A 19,382-nucleotide genomic window follows, 5' to 3' on the forward strand; every position below is an offset into this window, starting at 1 on the left:
AAGAAAAGTGTTCAGTGTTCAGTGTACGTGAACAAAGATGCAATGATGAATTTAGCTCAGTTTTTATACGCATACCCACTTGACAGACAGGATTTTTCATGAATGTAACACATGTTCTTGTTGTGCATGAAAGTTACAATAATATATTGTTCTAAATCATATTGCAATAGTTAAAATTAAGTTATGCTAACATTTGTTGGAAAGAAGCCGCTTTATATCAGGTATCTTTTCATATATGATTTACAACAAATCAAACACCTAAGGTTTATGATTTCGGTGAAGTGACCCTAGGGCATAGCTAGTTATGTTACCTGGAGCATAATTTGAAGAAACTTTTATTGAAGACCACTGCATCCTAATACCACACACAGTTTCCAATAAATACATTATAACAAAACTCAGAGAGGATACAATTATTTACCCCTGGTGTATGATATGAACACTTAGTTTAAACCTATTTATTTTATCTCGATTGCATCAAAAGCCTCAGGATTATTCTGGTTCGTTTCCTGGGCTTCGAAGCAGCATTTTGTATATTTGGGGAGATCTGAAGAACGCTCTCACAGTGATGATCAACCCTTGACCTTCCGGTCGCTATGACGACACTTTGTCCATTACACAACGTCGACCTCAACGTATGAACGATTTAATCAAGGACCACCATACGCTTTACAATCACAGATATTAAACATCTGATTTTCGAGCGAAGATTTTTTTCACTATGTTCATATAAAACAGAATAAACTCTTACTCCATGGTAATGGTTTGAACGAACTTGATAGACTTGATATAGGACCCCACTATGTATTCACATGCCAAATATGACAATTCTCGGACTTTCTTTTAATTATTTGGCTATACATGTCTACATAAAGCACGTAACGCTTTTGGTGTGGTCAGTTGTTACCACCAGCGTCATGAATTGATCATACTTCAAAGAGTATAACATAATGATGTTATAAACCAAATATTAAATCTCTAAATCTTATAGTTTTACTGTTAAGAGGAGACAATTTTCTAACTTTCCCATTTTAAAATCTTATTTAAGGTCTTGTGACCTACATATGAATGGGCTCATTCTTGTGAAGTTCCAAGAAAATCCGCCATGTGGATTAAGAGGATATGTCGTTTAAAGCTAGTTTTTGTTGACAAAACCTAACAACACGTAACAGCAACCTACCAAACTTACTCACCAGCAGCCAATTGTATAAATATGGATAACTTTAGCCAATCTTAAAGATAACCTTATTCGGATAAAGATAACCGAAGTCGAATTGATTGGCTTAATTTTATCCAAAATGTAACCAAACGTGCACCTGTTCGGATCTCTCTTTTTTATACAATTGCTTGCAACACAATATATCCTAAAATTGAATATAACCAAATGTTATCCGCTGGATAAAAGTTATCCAGATTTATACCATTGGCTGCAGATGAATTCCGAGCTCGTGTGAGATAAAAATATATAAAGGCATATAGCGGCCAACACCATAAGTAATGGTAAATCAGACCCGATCAACCTCAAACAATGTATAAATATAAGATATCAATAGTTATAGTTTAAGTAAATTAGTTTAATTAACTAAGCTGGAACATAATACAATCCATTCAAACCTAAATATAAGGGTTGTCAATTATGTAGTTTAATAACGATATCTAAATCAATTTTTAGATAATTGAACTGAATTTACTTTTATATTAATAGTGACTTTGTAATTCCAAGCAGGATCTAATTATAAGGTATTTTTGTATTAATTGTATTAAAATGGCTCATTTTAACTAGACCTGAAGTTATTAAGCAAACAGTTGTTTTCAAGTTTCGAGCCAGAACCGGCTTCTTGCATATGACATACCATCTCACCATACTTGACAAATGTTATCTGTTATGTTTAACTTGAATATATATATACATAAACGGGCGTATGCACCCATTGACAAGGTAAACTCTATGCCCCTATCATTAATCATGTTCGAGATACAACAAAAAAACATAATTTTCTAGCCAATTAAACATTTAATACAGTTATACTTATATTCATGATTGGAACAGACTGTGAGACAGAAAAATAATGTAGATTCTACCAGAAGTAATTTTATGTTGAAATTAATATACAAATCAAATATGAGAACAATATAATTTGAACGCAAAAATATTGAAGGAATGATGTGTCAGAAATTGGGATCATGCCTGATACATATATGTCCACAAACCGTTAAAAAGCATACAATGATAAAAATTCCCCTCTCCAAAAGAGTGTGATATTTTAATTTTAACATCCTTTATAGAAAATCAAAACATAAATTGTGAAGAAGGGAAAATTGTTGAATAATGATTAACCGAGAATAATGTTTGCATATTAAATTCCTTTTTGCTTTTAAAAGTATCTACATAATGCAATACAATATTTATGTAAACATACGTTTTAGGAACCCAATAAATAGAAAACTGTCTTAACTGAGAAGTACTTACCTAGAAAACTACAAACACAATAAATGGTGAATGATTACTGATAACTTAAATAGAACTTGGAACAAACATTATCAATTAGTTAAACACATACATTCGAGAATAAAGCTGACCAAATATACAACAAACCATACATTTTCAACAGTAAATACTATTGTTCATTAATGCTTGAAAAGATTAAAATACTTACACATATTAGGGTACATAACAATATCAAGACATTTAAAACATGAGATATGATAAACAAATATACAACATTGTCTTACACGACAATCAGTGATGATTTGTTCACGCGCATTTTAACAAAATTTACCGGTTTCTCAAAAATGAAGGCAATGCATAACTTTCTCTGCAATCTTAACTTCAAGTTTTGAATACCCAAATAAAATCACTGTCAACCATTCCCACAATAAGTGAAGCTCTTGTTTTACTGTAGTAGACAGCTGTTGGCCATTTTACACCATCCTTCTCTGTGACGAGCTCTACTAGTTTCTGTCTCCCATCTCCATCCACCTGGAATATGGTGTGTTGGCCTCTACATACCAGCACTTGCCCTGAGTCTGTCACGCGTAGACCAGAACAATGAAGACTGGGTGGAACATTTGTGTTAAGTCTTATATCAGGTGTATGTATTACATTTATCACTGTGCCATCTCTTAACAGGGTTACCAGTTTCATCGAATTGGAAACATATAACGAGGTCCCATCTTGGCTGATAGCACATGATTCAACTGTATTAAAGAAAATACAAATTATAATCATTGATTTTTATATTTGCTCTTATTCACAATTTAAATTTACTTGATGTATTAAGAGGACTTTGAAATTATTGTTGATGCCTAACAGGTCGACCTTTCTGAGCGGCATGCGACATCACTTCTATCATAATTTACAGAATATATTTGAACAACGTCACAACACGTTTCAAGTTCTCCACAAATAGTTTCATTAAATAAACACACTTTTGAATATATTGCACACTATTCAGGAAAGGAGTCCTATACCGGTAAGGTTAAAAAATATAACAATTAGAAAAAATGCATTACATTCAAATAAATTACTCTGTTTTGTTAACTTATAATATTTCATAATGAAATCAAATATCACAGCGCGGATTTGTTGTGTATTTTACATTAACCAGGTGAAAGCGTTCTGATGAAATAAATGGTGTGCATATTATGACACGATTTTATCATATTTTCAGACGTGCATTGTCGAAATAAACCACGGTGGAATATATTTTCCTGTATTTCGTCAATGCTGAAATATAACTGTCACGCGCGGCGGACTCTTATATCAGTCATGTGTGGAGGATGGTCAGATTACTCGGAATCAACTATAAATTTATCATTTAATTAAAATCGAATCAGATGCAACACAAGAAACAATTTGATACCAACATGGAATATATTTTCAACACAAAATGCAACACAAAAAGCAAAAAAACAAACATTTTTTACAAATATTAAGTGCGCGTACTCGTACTCATGACGTCATTATTAACACGTCAAACGACAAAAGTCATTTTCTTTTCCGCTAAAGCTGCAGGTTTTTAGTATTGTTTTTTCATTATTTCTTTAAAATCGGGGACGTAGAGGTGTGATAAACAGAACAACAGGTTGGTGCCTGATCTTTTTGTAATATAGTAGGCTCGGCACGAATAAAATAATAAAACAATGTTTGCTTAAAATTTTGCTCGGCCCGAAAATCTGAACCACTCGCCAAGGCTCGTGGTTCAGATTTTCTAAGCCTCGCAAAATTACTTCGATTTATTCGGCACCGACCTAGTATTCTCTATTTATTCAAGTGTTTATGAAGTTTCACCATTATTTAGTATGTACATTTCAAGAAATTGACTTACTTCCACTTTAATAGCATTCATCTGACACTTGATAGTGTTCTCTTTTAAGAAATAGTGACCTGACCTTTGACCCCGGGTAAAAAAACAAAAAAGCTACAAGGGAAACCAATAGCTGAATATGTTTACCAGATTTCACGAAAATGCCTTATGTAGTTTTCGATTTCAACACTTAAAGAGTGATCTTACCATTAAAATGTGGTGAACAAGATTCGTGCATAATCGTCAAATTGCCAATTATAAGTATACCGAGTTTCTTCAAAGTATCTTTAGTACTTTTAGACGACATGACGGATAAAAATAAACTTAAAGTGACCTCCAGTAAAACGTTAAGGGTACTTACAAAATATTTAAACATGTACACTATATTACCTGTTGTGTCACTTGACTTATCTTGGTAAATCTTGCTCACCAGTCTCCCACGTACAGTGTAATGGTACAATGCCGTGCCTGATGTGATATACAAGTTTCCCTGGTAATGGGCTATTCCTAGGCAGTTGTGTTGCAGCTTCAGTGTCCTGTCCTGTACCATTTGACCATTTTTGGCCACTATTATGAAGACAACCTCACTATTGTCCAACGTAACAGCAAACAGACTGGGGGCAATGCTGCACATGAACATTGGTTTGTGAGGCAAGAAATTGAAGCTCGCCACCTTGAAATCTTTATCCAACAACTTTGCTGCCTCGTTTTTTCTGTCTATAATAAGTAGTTTGCCATTGTCTGTCTCACAAATATCTGATATCATGCATGTGTAAAAGTCCCCCCATCGTTTTATATTATGCTTTGTTTTACCTGTTACTTTTATAATTTCATTTGGATATATAAACTTCCCAAAAGATGACAGAGAGAGAGTGCGCTCAATAAATGGATCAGGAATTAATTTTATTGTTGGTATTCTGTTGGAAACCATTCGGGGCTTCTCTGATTCAATAGCAGATGATTTTTCTAAACATTTTCTGTAAAGTATCAATGTCAATACCTTTGTATTGTTTTCAATGTTCTTCATTTCATCATGAATTTTTTTCATCCTGGAAAGTGCATCGATGCATTTATCAATATCATCTTGGAGTGGAGCCTTCAGTTGGTCCAGCAAGCTGTTTAGTGTTTCAATTGTTCTCTTTTCCATCGAATCTAAAGTTTCATTGACTGTTTTGCGTAAAGTGGTGATTTTGTGGAGTTCTTCTTTATACGCATTCTGCAATCGCTCAAAATTGTCTTCATTGAATTGTTTTTGTCGAGTAAGTTCAAGAGTTAATTCATTTATCTTCTCAGTAAGCTTTGTAAAGTCATCATTGTGTTGAGAAATATAGATGTTATTTAGAAGAGTTAAGCATTACCGATATATCAATCTGTCTGATCTCCCTTAAGTCTGACGTCACAACTTCTGGGATATATATCGGTTATAAGACAGTCGACATAAACATGAGTCGCATATGGACCAAAGAACATTTCGAAAATTAATGTCCGACAAACATAGTTTATGACCGTTTCTCAAACATCCGTAAACATCCGTCAAAGGGTATAATATATACGGAGCGGTCAAGAAAGTGTTGCGAATAAACTAATAGTCTGACGGATAAACGGACAAAGGGCATTCCTGAAATCCCCCTCCACCTATGACGGGGAATTTCAAATATTATTGTGTTAGTACCTTGACCTGAATTGTGATGTTACTATGTTTCCCTGACCTGACTAATGATCTTTCTTTTTTTCTGACTTCAATTGTACTGAATGTTTCCCTAAACTAAATGGTGCTTTATGGTTCTCTAAACTGAATGTTGCTTTATGTTTCCCTGAACTGAAGGTTGCTTTATGTTTAACTGACCTTGATGTATCTTTATGTTTTCCTTACCTGAATGTTGCTTCATATTTCCCTGAACTGAATATTGCTGTCTGTATCTATGATCTTTATGTTGCTTTATGTTACACTGATCTGAATGTTTCTGAAAGTTTGACTGACCTGAATTTTGTTTTATGTTTCCCTGGACCGTTTGTTGCTCTCTGTTTGTCTGACCCGTATGTTGCTTTATATTTCACTGAACTGAATGTTGCTTTATGTTTCCCTGAACTGAATATGCTTTATGTTTCACTGAACTTCATGGAGGTGTTTGTTTCACTGAACTTAATGTTGCTTTATGTATCCCTGAACTGAATGGAGCTGTATGTTTCACTTAAATTACTGAATTTTGCTTAGGTTTTCCCTGACCTGAATGGAGCTGTATGTTTAAGATGAACTGAATATTGTTTATGTTTTGCTTCACCTGAATGATGCCTATTTTTTGTCTCACATTAATAGTGCTACATGCTTCCCTGACTTGAAAAAATGCGGTATGTTCGACCTGACCTTAATGGTGATTTGTATTGACTGACGTACTGCCAGTTCATTCCCTAACCTGAATGGTGCTATATGTTTGCTTTACTAGAGGGGTGTTGTACGATTTGCCCTACGGTGTTGTGTCTTTCCCTGTCCTATATTGTGCAGCATGTCTTATCTTACCTTAATGGTGCTTGTGTTGTGTTTGACCAGCATGGTAATGTATGATGCCTGACTTAAAAGATGCTATATGTTTCCCTGACATCAATGCTGCAATATGATTTGTCTGAGCTTATTGTTTAGCTGATTTGAAAGGTGAAGGATGTTTCTGTGACATTAAGAATGCTGTTAGTTGCCCTAACCTGCAAGTTGTTGTATGATTTCCTCATCTGAAGTTTGCGGTATTGTTTGCTCAGTTTAAGTTTAAGATAAGTGGCTTGACTATAGACACATGAACCCGTTAATCACCAGATGTCGTGTTATTGTGCACACTAAATAAAACATGTAAAGAATTGATACTAAAAGGTTTTACAATTATTGACAAAACAAAAACTACACTGAAAAGAATTTCTAAATGTCAATTTAATACGAAGTGAAATGTGACACTTAATTGTTTTACACATTAATCAATCGTCTCCATTTATGAGAAAATTGCCTTTATCGGCCAGAAAGTCAAGCGCGACGGCCGGCTGAGTTTATATTGCTTTGGCACGAAAGACACGTGCATAGCACTTTCGAAGGAAACGTTATGCTTCGTTTATGTGCGCATTAATTTAAACATGAGGGCCAAAGGCCATAAGGCACCATTAGGCACTCACCTGAGACTCACCTGAGATATTTGACAATGTTTAAAAAAACGACCCAACACCCAGTAGCCTTTTTTTCACACCAAAATATTTTTCAAACTCCGCCAATAATTCATGTTTTGAGCAAATTTCAGGATGAGTGGGTAAAAAATGTGATTTCTAGAGTATTTACATGATTTAACTATATATACAATAGGACAGCCGCTCCACCTCACGGTGACCATGTATTTCAACGGATCTAAACCATATTTCACTCGGCGGGAAATCTTCAGAACAAAAATTCTGACAAAACATGAACACAAGTGACTTATATAGCGTCCCCAAGCGTTTCCTTTTATCCTTTTATTAAACTCGTGACCTTTGTTTTGACCCAACGTGACCAACTTTCGAACTCATCCAATATATCATTGGGAAAAAAGTTTTCAAACAATTCGACGAAGGTTCGGCAATAAATGTGGCCCCTAAAGTGTCAACAAGCTTATTATTTAGCTTTACGTAGACTTTTAACCAACATGACCCAGTTTCGGACTAAGTCGATATATAATTTAGATAGATTTCATATAAAATTCATGAAGTTTGCGCGACAAATGTGGTCTTTAGAGTGTTCACAAGCTTTGCCTTAAATTTGACTTAATAGACCAGTTTTGCCCGATGTTCCCAGTTTCGAAGTCATCGAAGACATAAATGTGAGAAATTATCAGGCTAAGGTTAAGAATCATGATCCAGGGTTTTCATTAGGATTCGTTGTAGCAGGCTTTTGAGTTATTTGAGGAGGCCAACCCCCCCCCCCCCCCGGAAATTTTTTGAAATAAAGGTGCCAAATCGTGGCTTCTGAGCAATTTTGGGCACATATTTTACATGATTTTCCTCAGTTAAAATAGAGGATATTAATGTGAATTGTTAAGTCCTCAGGTTACATCAACTCACAGGGGTGTCAATTGTCCCAAATTTGAAATCCTTAAAATTAATTTCTGGGTGCCGATAGGGCATACGGTGGGTTCAGGGCACACCCTGGACAGGGGTCCAGGGGGCCAGAGGCCCCTGGAAGCACCTGCAATTTAGCTTATTTGAAACAAAGAAATCGCTTCTCCTGAGATTTAAGACACCTGTATTTTTAAAAGATTCAAAACAGAAAAAAGGGAAGGGGGAAGGGCCCGGGCCCGGGCCCTAGCTTAATGTATAATTTCTGTGCAGTACATAACATGTATTCTTTACAGTATTAATGAAAATCTGAATTAAACAAACAATGGAAATTTTAACATTTTAATAAGTTGTAATTTCCAATAATGACAATGACATTTCAAAATATATAACTCAACCAATTATTGGTTTAGTTATATATTTTGAAATGTTATTGTCATTATTGGAAGTTAAATGACTAGTCTACAAGTAGTTATTGCCAATAAGGAGAAACAGTGCAAACTGTAAACATCTTTATCACCTGTCAAACAATAACATTCAATATAATTAACCTCTACTTAACACGATCCCATTTTACCAAGAGTATGTGACTAGCAATTCAAATAATATTACCAAAGGAGTAAGTAACCTTAAGAAAAATAAAGTCTGATAAACATCACAATAATTAAAACAATAATACTGAAGCATTTTATGAGCAAATATCTGAACATTTATAAGTAATACTGTGTTAAGAGTACACAATAAAACAGTACAATTACAGTGTTAACTCTTAGCACATGAGATCATTAAAACAGTTTCAAAAATTGACCTGTCAGACTGACAAAGAACAATCTCAATGTCAATAACATTTTAACAAGAGTTTATCATTACTCGTTTGGTAATTTCATTTGAAGTGCTGGTCATAATTTAAAATGAAATTACCAAACGAGTATATTACTTCATAAATTACAGTCTGATATAAGATTAGTATATGTCTGTCACTTTAACTGACATTAACAAATGAGTACATGAACATGACTTAATTAATAATAATCTGATAAAAAGAAGTGTACATGCTAAGCACTAGCACAAATTAAAATACCAAATGAGAATATTGAGAGATAATGAAAGTCTCTGCAATTATCAAGATTTTGATAATAACAGATATACTTGTATAAAAAAACAACATTAAAACATGTTACACCAATTTGACTTTTAATAGTAAATTTTCCAGAATAAAAAAAGGTTTAAGATGATTCTAATCTAGACTTGACAGGGGTGGCGAAAACTATACTTGTCCACGGACAACAATTTAGGAAATTTAACTTGTCCGTTGCTGAACTACACTTGTCCGTTAAACTTAATGTTTATATAAATTATTAACGCATTTATTGTTATACCTACACATGTACCATTCTAATCAGATAAAATAGTGGCCAGTTTCTTAGAAAACTGATGATGGCAACGGTGTTATCCTCGTGGAAATTGTGCATTTCATGCGTAATATTGTCAAAACATTTTTCCATCACGTTAAGCGTTTTAACAAAGACTCGTTAAATTAATTACACACAACTGTAAACGTTTTGTTTTATTCTCAAATGAGCATAAGTAAACGTGTAATCCGACAAACACTTCTGAATTTTAATGACAGCCATTTCCATATGCAACGTAACCATCCGGCAATGCTCGAATTTGTATGGATAACATGAGAAAAAAATGATGCTAGAATTTAGCCAACATTTGGTATGGGAAGGTATAAAACCCGGAAATCTTTTAGGTAAAACCCGGAAAAGGTAAAAATGATTATAAATGCTTTATTATTCGTCCGATATGAATTATAATGGTACCGTTGGAAAAAGGAGCCTCCAAAGCTTCTAACGATGTAATCATATTGTATGGCAGGGTCGGGATCGGTCTGTAAATCGCGATCAAAGTCGGTCTACTTTTAGGTTTTTTTCGCACACAAAAAATGCCTAATGGAAAACCCGGAAAAGGTAAAAGTGGTTTAGAGGAAACAGTTTTATTAATTCGATATTAATTATAATGGTACGTGCAAAGAGGATCCTGATAAGTGCCTACGAATGATTTTGATTTATATATATTTATATATTATATTGAGGGTGAATAGTATATATGGTGGCTTTTGTTGTCGTGAGAGCAATAAGGAAAAGACAGCGGGTGGTTTGACCATTTTCCCTCATGATCTTATTTCTGGAGTTAACTTATTATTTTATTAAAAACATGCGACGTTGTTTTTGTTTCATTTCATTGTGCCTTAGAAAGTTACAGTTATGTTGCTCTGGTGAACATACAACCATTGAGTAGTTGAATAGTTTAATCAAATTAAGCGTATTCTCTTTTATTGTAGTTTGATTGAAATTGTCATGCAATTAGGTTAATTAGTGTTTTGCTTTTGAAGGTTTTTTTTTCTTTTGGCAAAGTGTAATGTTTCGCCGCCCTTAAACCGGCTCTTAACCTCAGGCTATGCGTTGCTTTGCTATTGGCCATGTTTATGCGGTGACCCCAGTGTGTGTCGTGTTTTTGTCTTGTGTCTAATAAAATTGCAATTGGCCACATGCCTAAAATGACCGGCTTTGTTTTGACGATACAATAACTTCCTGCAGATGCAACTTGATATTAACGTTATTTATAATTGATATTTGACTCGAATCTGCTAGTTCATCCATAATGCACAATTTTTAAACAGCGTACATTCATCAGCATAATTTGCTAAACGTAATATGAAATTTTATTAAGAAAACATGTACATCACATGCGCAATTTTCTTGATGGACGGACTTTTTGACGTTACGTCATAGCATATTTTGATAATAACATGAATATAATATTGACACATCATTTAAATGTTATTAACCTATTCAATTACAACTATTAATGTAACACTTGATCAATATCAAATTTCGTATTTTGCATGGTTTGTTTTTGAATACACGTTTAAAAACAACAAATAAAATAAGTTGTAAATGAAATAAGTTTAACACAAGACAAACACATACCATATCTCCAGGTTAATTTCAAAACTGTGTTGACTGCCATTACTACGAAAGTACAAGTTTTTAAATAAAATAACGAAATAAATCCTGAACTTCTTCCATTTAGCTTTTGTTTTGACATTTTTATTATCTTATATTTATTCAAACCAAGTTATACATGAACAGCACATTCGTCTTTAAATACTACTTGTATGTATACGTTGCCCTGTATCTTTTTGAGCAACAGTATTTAAAAGTATTTTATTAAAATAATAGACTTGCAAAACCAGCATAATTGTTGATAACCTGTCATCAGGCTAACGGAGTTCACATTTTGCAAATGCATTTTGTGTTTTGACCTTTTTGGTCAGTCATCCTGGTTATTCACAATATCATGAGGCGTGTATGACACAAAGGTTGCATTATATCAAACCATTCAGAACAGTAGTATTATGTTATAACGTATTGGATTGTTGGTTACATGGTTAACACGTACTACAGTATTTTTAAAATGGTATCAACGCCATTGATAAGAAATGAAGCATTAGGAAGACTAGCAAGCACTGATTAACAAAGTATAAAAATTAAGTGTCTTGAAACATTACACGTGTTTATATTTTGCGTACACAACCGGATTTATAAGCGGGATATTTTGAGTAAAACGCCGAAATATATTGCTGACATAATTATTTTGTTTACCAAATATCTCCGCTCAATATTTACGCCATTGCTTTCGGATTGGCAAGACGCGTCCAATTGTTTCGTATCATTTTATCAATTGTTCAAGTTATCTTCTTTGTGAGGGAAAACTATTTTTTTCCTGTTTACGTGTTATTTGGTGTTTTATTTCAACATAATCTTCCGGTCTTTACATACGTGTCAGTTGGATTTGAATGAATTTTCTTCCTGTTCAATGGTGTCGTATCATATGATCAATTGTTCAAGTTTTCTTCTTTGTCAGGGAAAACTATTTTTTCCTGTTTACGTCTTATTTGGTGTTTTATCTCAACATAATATTCCGGTCTTTACATCCATGTCAGTTAAATTTGAATGAATTTTCTTCCTGTCTTTTTTAGTTTCGGGTTTGAATTATAAAATTGGAAAACCAATCAAGCACACGCGAGTAAGTTGTACTTCAGGTAGAAGTGTGATTTTGCTTTCAATGTATAATATTGCTTCATAAGCTTACCTGAAAATACGTCATGATGTTATAAGTCAGTCGTAATTGTATGTAGTGAGTTCTACTATTCAACTCGGTTAAAACCAAAGCGGTGTTTAAAACAGTATTTCAATATATAATTTTCATTTTTTGCAAATGAAATAAGCCAGGAAATGTAATGTTCAAATTATACATTATATATATGTTTTTAATACATAATGACTATTTTACCGTCTTTGTTCAACTTTAATATAACTTGTCACCCAATCAACGGAACTGTACGTAATCCAACTCGGCTTTCGGCTTTTCACGTCCCAACGTCCCGACGTTTGTGAGTCTAGAAATTTAGTTAGGTAGGAGCAATGTGACACACTCTGGGTTTTCCGGACATTTCCGGGTTTTATACCTCCCCTTTGGTATTAATAATGCATTTTAAAATTTAAGACGAACGTTCAACATTTAGGTACGGAATGAACGAGCAAACCAGTCTGTACACTGCCTATTAAAAAGACGGGCCGAATGTTGAAAATGCGGCATGCTAGCCTCCTGGTCTGTTATCATGCTTATAGAATAAGCGAGACCACTGTGCAGGAGAGTGCCAATATTTTAGCTTGATTGCTCCGCAAATAGCACTGACGATGTTATCGGGTGTCAACATCCGGTTTTGTAAAACTTAATAACGGCTTTAATACAATCTATGTTTTTGTATTTCTCAACCCAACTGGTTGTCCACGGACAACTTCATTGAAAAAAATCAGTTGCCCGGACAAGCAAATGTACGACTCGGGCAACTCGGACATTTGATTTCGCCACCCCTGCTTGATTAAAATATGACCCAGAATAAGATAGCGAATCATCGAGGATGATTGTTGTGGCAACTAGACTAGTTGCCACAACAATCATCATCCGATAATTCACTATCTGTTTCTGGGTCATATTCCTTTGATGCCAGGTTAAGTTTTTGTATTGCTATATCAACAGCTGTCTCAATCATTGTTAGCTCATCATTCCCCTCAGTTACATCAGTCTGGACCCCAGCATTCACAAGGGTAATAACTGGTGCTGATGCTGAGGCCCTTTGCTGCTTTGGGGGAATCTTCCGCCTCTCCTTCTTGTCTAGTCACAACTTGACTGCTGACTTGACATGCTGCTTGGCTTCAGGACTTAAATAGTACAATACATGTAATCAATATGAAAATGTAGCATTTTTTTCAGATTAAATTTTACTTTTGAACTTTTTTTATTTAAGGAAGAGAATGAATGGCCCATTTATAATAGAAGACACTGTGCAAGATCATGAATGACATTACAACTTTGTCAGAAGACCCCTGGAAAAGATGCCATTTTACCTGTTTGGCTCAGGACCATTTATGCACACATGCATCAGGGACTCCAGCATAGTTGTGCTAAGTCTGTTGCGTAGCCTTGTTTTGAGAGCCTATAAATGAGATTTAATGATTATCTAACAATAAAGTTTAATTCCATTTTTGGCAAGAAATGACTTGGTATGAGACAGCAGTGATATTTTTACAAATTTTCTCATATGATTCCTGGGACTCGATAACTTGCAAATCTATGAGTTCCCTAATTGAAAGAACCAGTCCAAATATTAAACACTATTATATTTTTAGAAATTTCAATGCATTTTTGAAACCCACATAATTCAAAACTGTACATCCCAAAAGGTTTTTGTGAGTCCAGGATGCAGGACTCGCAGATTAAAAAAATCACTGAGACAGTGAAAAGGCTAAAATGCCATTGGAACTGATTGGTATTTGCATATAAAAAAATGCTGAAATTTTAGAGAAGCAAGATCTGTTAACATTTAAGTAAATAAAAGACAATCATGTTCCAAAAGGGTAACCTTTAGAGTGCTGGCTCCTCTTTCAGGCCATGCATTTGAAACCGGAAGAGAGGCAACAATCTCTATGATGTGCATCATGGTTGGATAAAGCTGTCTCACAGCAGTGTTTCTCAATAGCTGAAGGATACACCATTCTGTTGGTGACGTCTTGGACTCTGGAGATTTCACAGACACTGGAATATGGGGCTTCATGCCATCTCTGATGTGATATTTCAGTCCCTCCCATTTAGCTTTCAACCTTTAAAAATAGCATTTGAAGAAAAATTTGTTAGGAATTAGATTTGTCTTATATTAGTTCAAACATGAATCCAATGGATATAAGTGTGTGTTTTTTTCGAAAAATCATCCAAACCTATATGCCTGGCGTTGTCATCACATTTTGCAAAATTTTTTCAATTGTGCAAGGTTCTTTATCTTTGGTTTTAATAAGTTTTAATAAGCATAATAATATTTGAACCATTAAACATTAATTTAGTCAAGATTGAGATTTCGTGCATCAAAGATTGAAAACAGCTACATATCCAAATTGAAGAATTAACCCATTCATGTCTAATGAAAGACTCCCCCTCCTGTAAAATGTGGTAACAAATAAATCCACTTACCGCTTGGAGGATCAAAACTCCGCGGAGAAACCAAACATCAGCGAAATCTGTCGAAAATCGAATAAAAAACGAAATGTAAGTGTAGCAGGAAAGTGCATTTAATCGGAGGTGCCGGTAAATGATAAACGTTAACAAAACTGGAACAAGATAACTTCAACAGCGAACTATCGTTCTTACTCGAAACACAAACGAAAAAGTCGTTTATTTTTCTTTTTTTTTTTGACATATTCAATTGTTGACTTTGTCACAGTTTGTGACCTTGAATCAAAGTCGTACAGTCTCCTTACCCGCTCCGCGATTGGACAATTATATCGATACGACCAATGAGAACGCAGTTAACATATATCGGTTAAGGTTGTTTACTTCCGTTTCAGACAGTTAGTATATTAACGAATACTAAATATCTCGTCATCGTCGTGAAAATTTGCCGATTTTTTAATATTTTTTTTTAATTTTCTTTCCGAATTTGAGCCGGCCTGAATAACATTTGAGGCGGTCAAATCGGCCGCCGGCCGCCTCCTAATGAAATTTATGAATGGCACCATAAATTTCTAAAGTGTACTAGATCTTTAATTAATACATTAATGAAGTTATTGCAACATATCACACGTTCATGTTTTTTGTTATTGTTGATCAGATAAAGATACACGTATACGACTGAGTGAAATCTTATTTAAGTTACACTTAACTTAGGTCCGATGTGCGTTATTATCATCCATTATTTTCTCCTCACATACATTGAATACATCAGGTAAAGATTCACGTTGTGGGTATTAATTTAATTTGTTATTTTGTGTTCTAAGGTACCCAGGATGACATGTTCAATAACCTTTTATGGTTAAGTCATGTTTGCAATACCCTGTTTTTAATATTTATACCGTCTGCTCAAGCTGTTATTTAAATGTGACAATCCTTTTGAATTAGGGGTACTTGTTGTGCATGACATTTAACATCCAAATAAGGGAACATTTTATGGCAAGTTATTGTCAATTTCACAGATGATAAACGAATGTATTGACCGGACAAGCTTCATCATGACCACAATTGAGTTTTGACCTCTAAATTTGACCTTTACATTTGAGCACGGGATGCAAGTATTGTACAGGGCATGTAATCTGCATATGATGCACAGTTGTTTTAATTTATTTCACAATTGCCTTATGTATGATAAAGTGAGAGTCTATCCCAGATGTAATACTCCAAAAATGAGTTTGATCTTGACCTTTGAGCGAATGACACGGATGTTCAATACATATAATCAGTGATTTTTTTTGCCAGAAATTACAGCCGATATTCGGCTGCTTTCCAATAGCAAAAAATGACGTTTTTTTCCCAAAAATTTGATTAAAATTTCCCAAAAAAAGACAAAATTTTCCCAATAAAGCCAATAAGATTACAATGTAATTTAGCAATAATTTCGAACGAGTGCCGATCGAGTTGCTGAGTCGTCGCCGAACAACAACTGACTTACGTATTTTTCGCGAATTTAGCCGAATACGATTTTACGTTGCTATCCACATCTCTCTCTATATTGCGGAGGATACCGACGATAGTCGATGTATCCCGATTGTAAACGCCTGTTTTTACACACGCCCAAGATGGCGGCAAGCAGACGAGAAATTTGCGATGCGCGGCGAAAATGATAAATAACATTTAAATTAACAACGGATATCATATGGTTATTACGGAATAATTTAATGCGTGTGTCAATTAACGCAAAATATAACGTTTGAGATAAAAACAACAAATATTTATTACAAATCTTCACAGTGAATGTGCATCGCGGAAATCAGTGTTGGGAAATTGGAGTTAGTCAACCGTTACTCACAAAGTTAATGCATTTAAGATGAGTATCGTTCGAAAATGGAAAGAGACAAACATGATATGATTTATATGTTAGTGGATCTGTGTTAAATCAGATTCATTACATATTCTGCTTTATTATGTTTGTCACGCTTTACAGTTTACTGAAATAGCATTGAAGTGCAAGATGTTGAAAGGTAAAGAAATGAAATAAATTATTTTAACTCCATATAATACATCATTAACATAGCAAGACCACTTAAGCGTTTTTTTTTATAAATATGTGTTAATGTTTTCACCATATGATATTTAATTTAAAAGAGTACTGAATTAAATTCTTACTGTTAAAGAGGTTATGATTAAATGGTATATTTAAGAATCTATATAGATTATTGCAAGTTCAATATGAATGTGGAAGGATATTAACTTAACATTGTCTTCATTGTAAGAACACATTAAATTAGTACTTTATAATATAAAAATGCTGTCAAGCATACTTTAATAATTGTAATTCTGTTCTTATAATCATATTTATAATGTTTCCCAATTTCATGGTTTATCGCGCAATTTTTCCCAATTTCATGGTTTATCGCGCTAATTTTCCCAATCCAAAAGGCACAGGCTGTAAGAAAAAAAAGCAAAAAAAATCACTGATATATCCTCTTGATGCTATCTGTTTGTTATTTTTAAATCCAAAACAAACATATTAAAAAACAGTGCGGTGCGGCTGGGATGTACTAATGCACATACAGAAACGCACACCAGCGTGTACGTGCACCCTTTCGTTGTAACGGTTATATCAACATAACATAGTGTTAAAATAACTAAAATTGTCCTTGCATCATTATGGAGTTTCAATACGGACTGCAAAAAGTACAAACTTACTTATGGCTTTTAAGAAGACATCTATAACATATCAACGTATCATGGTCCTCACAAAACAATTCCAGTTTTTTATCCGCGTGTTCCTTGCAATGTTCTGGTGAATCCATGGTTGCCATGATGACAGAGCACCGTTCCAAGCTCTCTGTCCCTAAAACAGTGTGTTTCGTATACAGCTGCTTATGGATCTCCACACAATGGTTGCAAAAACTCTTGTGACACTCCTGGCAATAAAAGAAAGCCTCATGGTCCAAACCATTCTCCTCACACACCAAACAAAAATACTTGTATGATGATTCTGGTCCTTTGTGCAATGTTCCAATAAATGTAGCTCCTTTGTGAACTGATGAACTGAAGTCAGATGCTTTGTTCTGTGATGAACTTCCCGCTGCAGCCATTTTGGTATTTTATTATAGAAATGTGTCGAGTATACAAATGCAACTTTGTTGTCAATATCAACATTATCTTTAAACTCAAACCTTGCCTGTCGTGAACAGATATAATATACTACTGACACTTTAGTGATGACAAATTACTATTTATCAGCGCAAAACAAAGTCCTATTGTAACTCGTGGGTTTATCAACATCAACAAGATTTGTTCTCTTTCTAATCGGGGGTTCTTTAATGAGTTACAGAATATCGAACCGTGATTCTTTTCCAGATTGGTATTGGTAACTGAAAAGAATACAAAATAATATATAGTATTACATAATATACATTACATGAATGCTGTAATAATAACCTAAATATTAATAATAATAATAGACATGACATTCTAGTTGCCGACTATCATTAAAACCAACAAAGCATCTGAAATCAATACAAATATATAAAACAAGATAAAACATGACAAAACATATACAATGACGTCACATAACCTTGAACACATAAAATACATGGACCTTACCGATTTAGGGAATCGAATACCTCTCACAGTCTCTCAATCACGACTTCTTTAGTTGTGCATTTGCTGCAAATTAATATACATGCAAATATTATTAAGTGTCATTGAGTATAACTTGTTTTTAAGTTAAAGATAAGACAAATGTACCATTGAGCTGTTATTTCCGGAGTCGCGAAAACATGTGATGCTTAACAACTTAATACTATAAATCATTATAGAAATACAAAACCATATGAATGCAGTTCACTACAAACATCAATCCACAAAATACTATACCTCGAAACCAAATGATACGATGTATTAAACAAATACATTGACTCTGCACTCTGGACAAGTCTTTCGTGTTTAAACTTTTCTCTCAACTGCCAAAAATGACAACGTGACCAATTTATGCGAGACAACGAAAGTAAAATTAACCAAAAGATAAAGGTTACAAATCAACATTAAACATTGGTAAAATAACCACAGGGCTACACTCTTTTAACAATCACACCCATCCATCGTATGAGATAATCAGAGGACAACATACGTTGAACTTTTTCAGATGATTGGGGCATATCTGTGCCGCAATACATGACAAGAATAAGAACATGCGTACATACCAATACACAGGGTTAACTTTGTATGGCTCCCATCATTTATGGTGGGAACATTATAAATAGCCTGCATATTCAAAATTGGTATTCTTATATGTTACCTTTAAATATTATATTGCAGTGACAAACCTTTTTCTTGTCTGAAACAAGTCCTGTCATGGTGGTGAACACTTCATGCATTGCGAACCTTTTAATCTTTGAATGTAGCAAATACACACACACACACATT

At 34.2% G+C, this 19,382-nt stretch overlaps 1 protein-coding gene and 1 long non-coding RNA gene across 2 annotated transcripts; both read right to left on the reverse strand.

Moving 5' to 3' along the window:
* Nucleotides 1–1,994: 1,994 nt before the first annotated feature.
* LOC127831990 (uncharacterized) lies at nucleotides 1,995–6,821 on the reverse strand. The gene is made up of 2 exons (XM_052357120.1): nucleotides 4,698–6,821; nucleotides 1,995–3,198 (listed from the first exon to the last, which is right to left on the reverse strand). Exons 1-2 carry the CDS (start codon nucleotides 5,452–5,454, stop codon nucleotides 2,831–2,833), a joined length of 1,125 nt encoding a protein of 374 aa, XP_052213080.1. The 5' UTR covers nucleotides 5,455–6,821; the 3' UTR covers nucleotides 1,995–2,830.
* A 2,016-nt stretch (nucleotides 6,822–8,837) lies between these two features.
* Nucleotides 8,838–18,954, reverse strand: LOC127831992 (uncharacterized). The gene is made up of 6 exons (XR_008026605.1): nucleotides 18,834–18,954; nucleotides 18,561–18,623; nucleotides 14,967–18,328; nucleotides 14,365–14,602; nucleotides 13,850–13,938; nucleotides 8,838–13,663 (listed from the first exon to the last, which is right to left on the reverse strand). It is a non-coding gene; the product is annotated as an uncharacterized LOC127831992 (long non-coding RNA).
* Nucleotides 18,955–19,382: the final 428 nt, after the last annotated feature.

This window comes from Dreissena polymorpha, chromosome 5 (genome assembly GCF_020536995.1).
Source record: "Dreissena polymorpha isolate Duluth1 chromosome 5, UMN_Dpol_1.0, whole genome shotgun sequence".
Classification (NCBI taxonomy): domain Eukaryota; kingdom Metazoa; phylum Mollusca; class Bivalvia; order Myida; family Dreissenidae; genus Dreissena; species Dreissena polymorpha.

Excerpts from the sequence above, each read along its gene's own strand:
- LOC127831990 (XM_052357120.1), bottom strand. The coding sequence starts at position 5,454 with ATGGAAAAGAGAACAATTGAAACACTAAACAGCTTGCTGGACCAACTG. Across the intron at positions 3,199-4,697 it reads TAAGTCAAGTGACACAACAG|TTGAATCATGTGCTATCAGC; the intron begins GTAATATAGTGT and ends TCTTTAATACAG.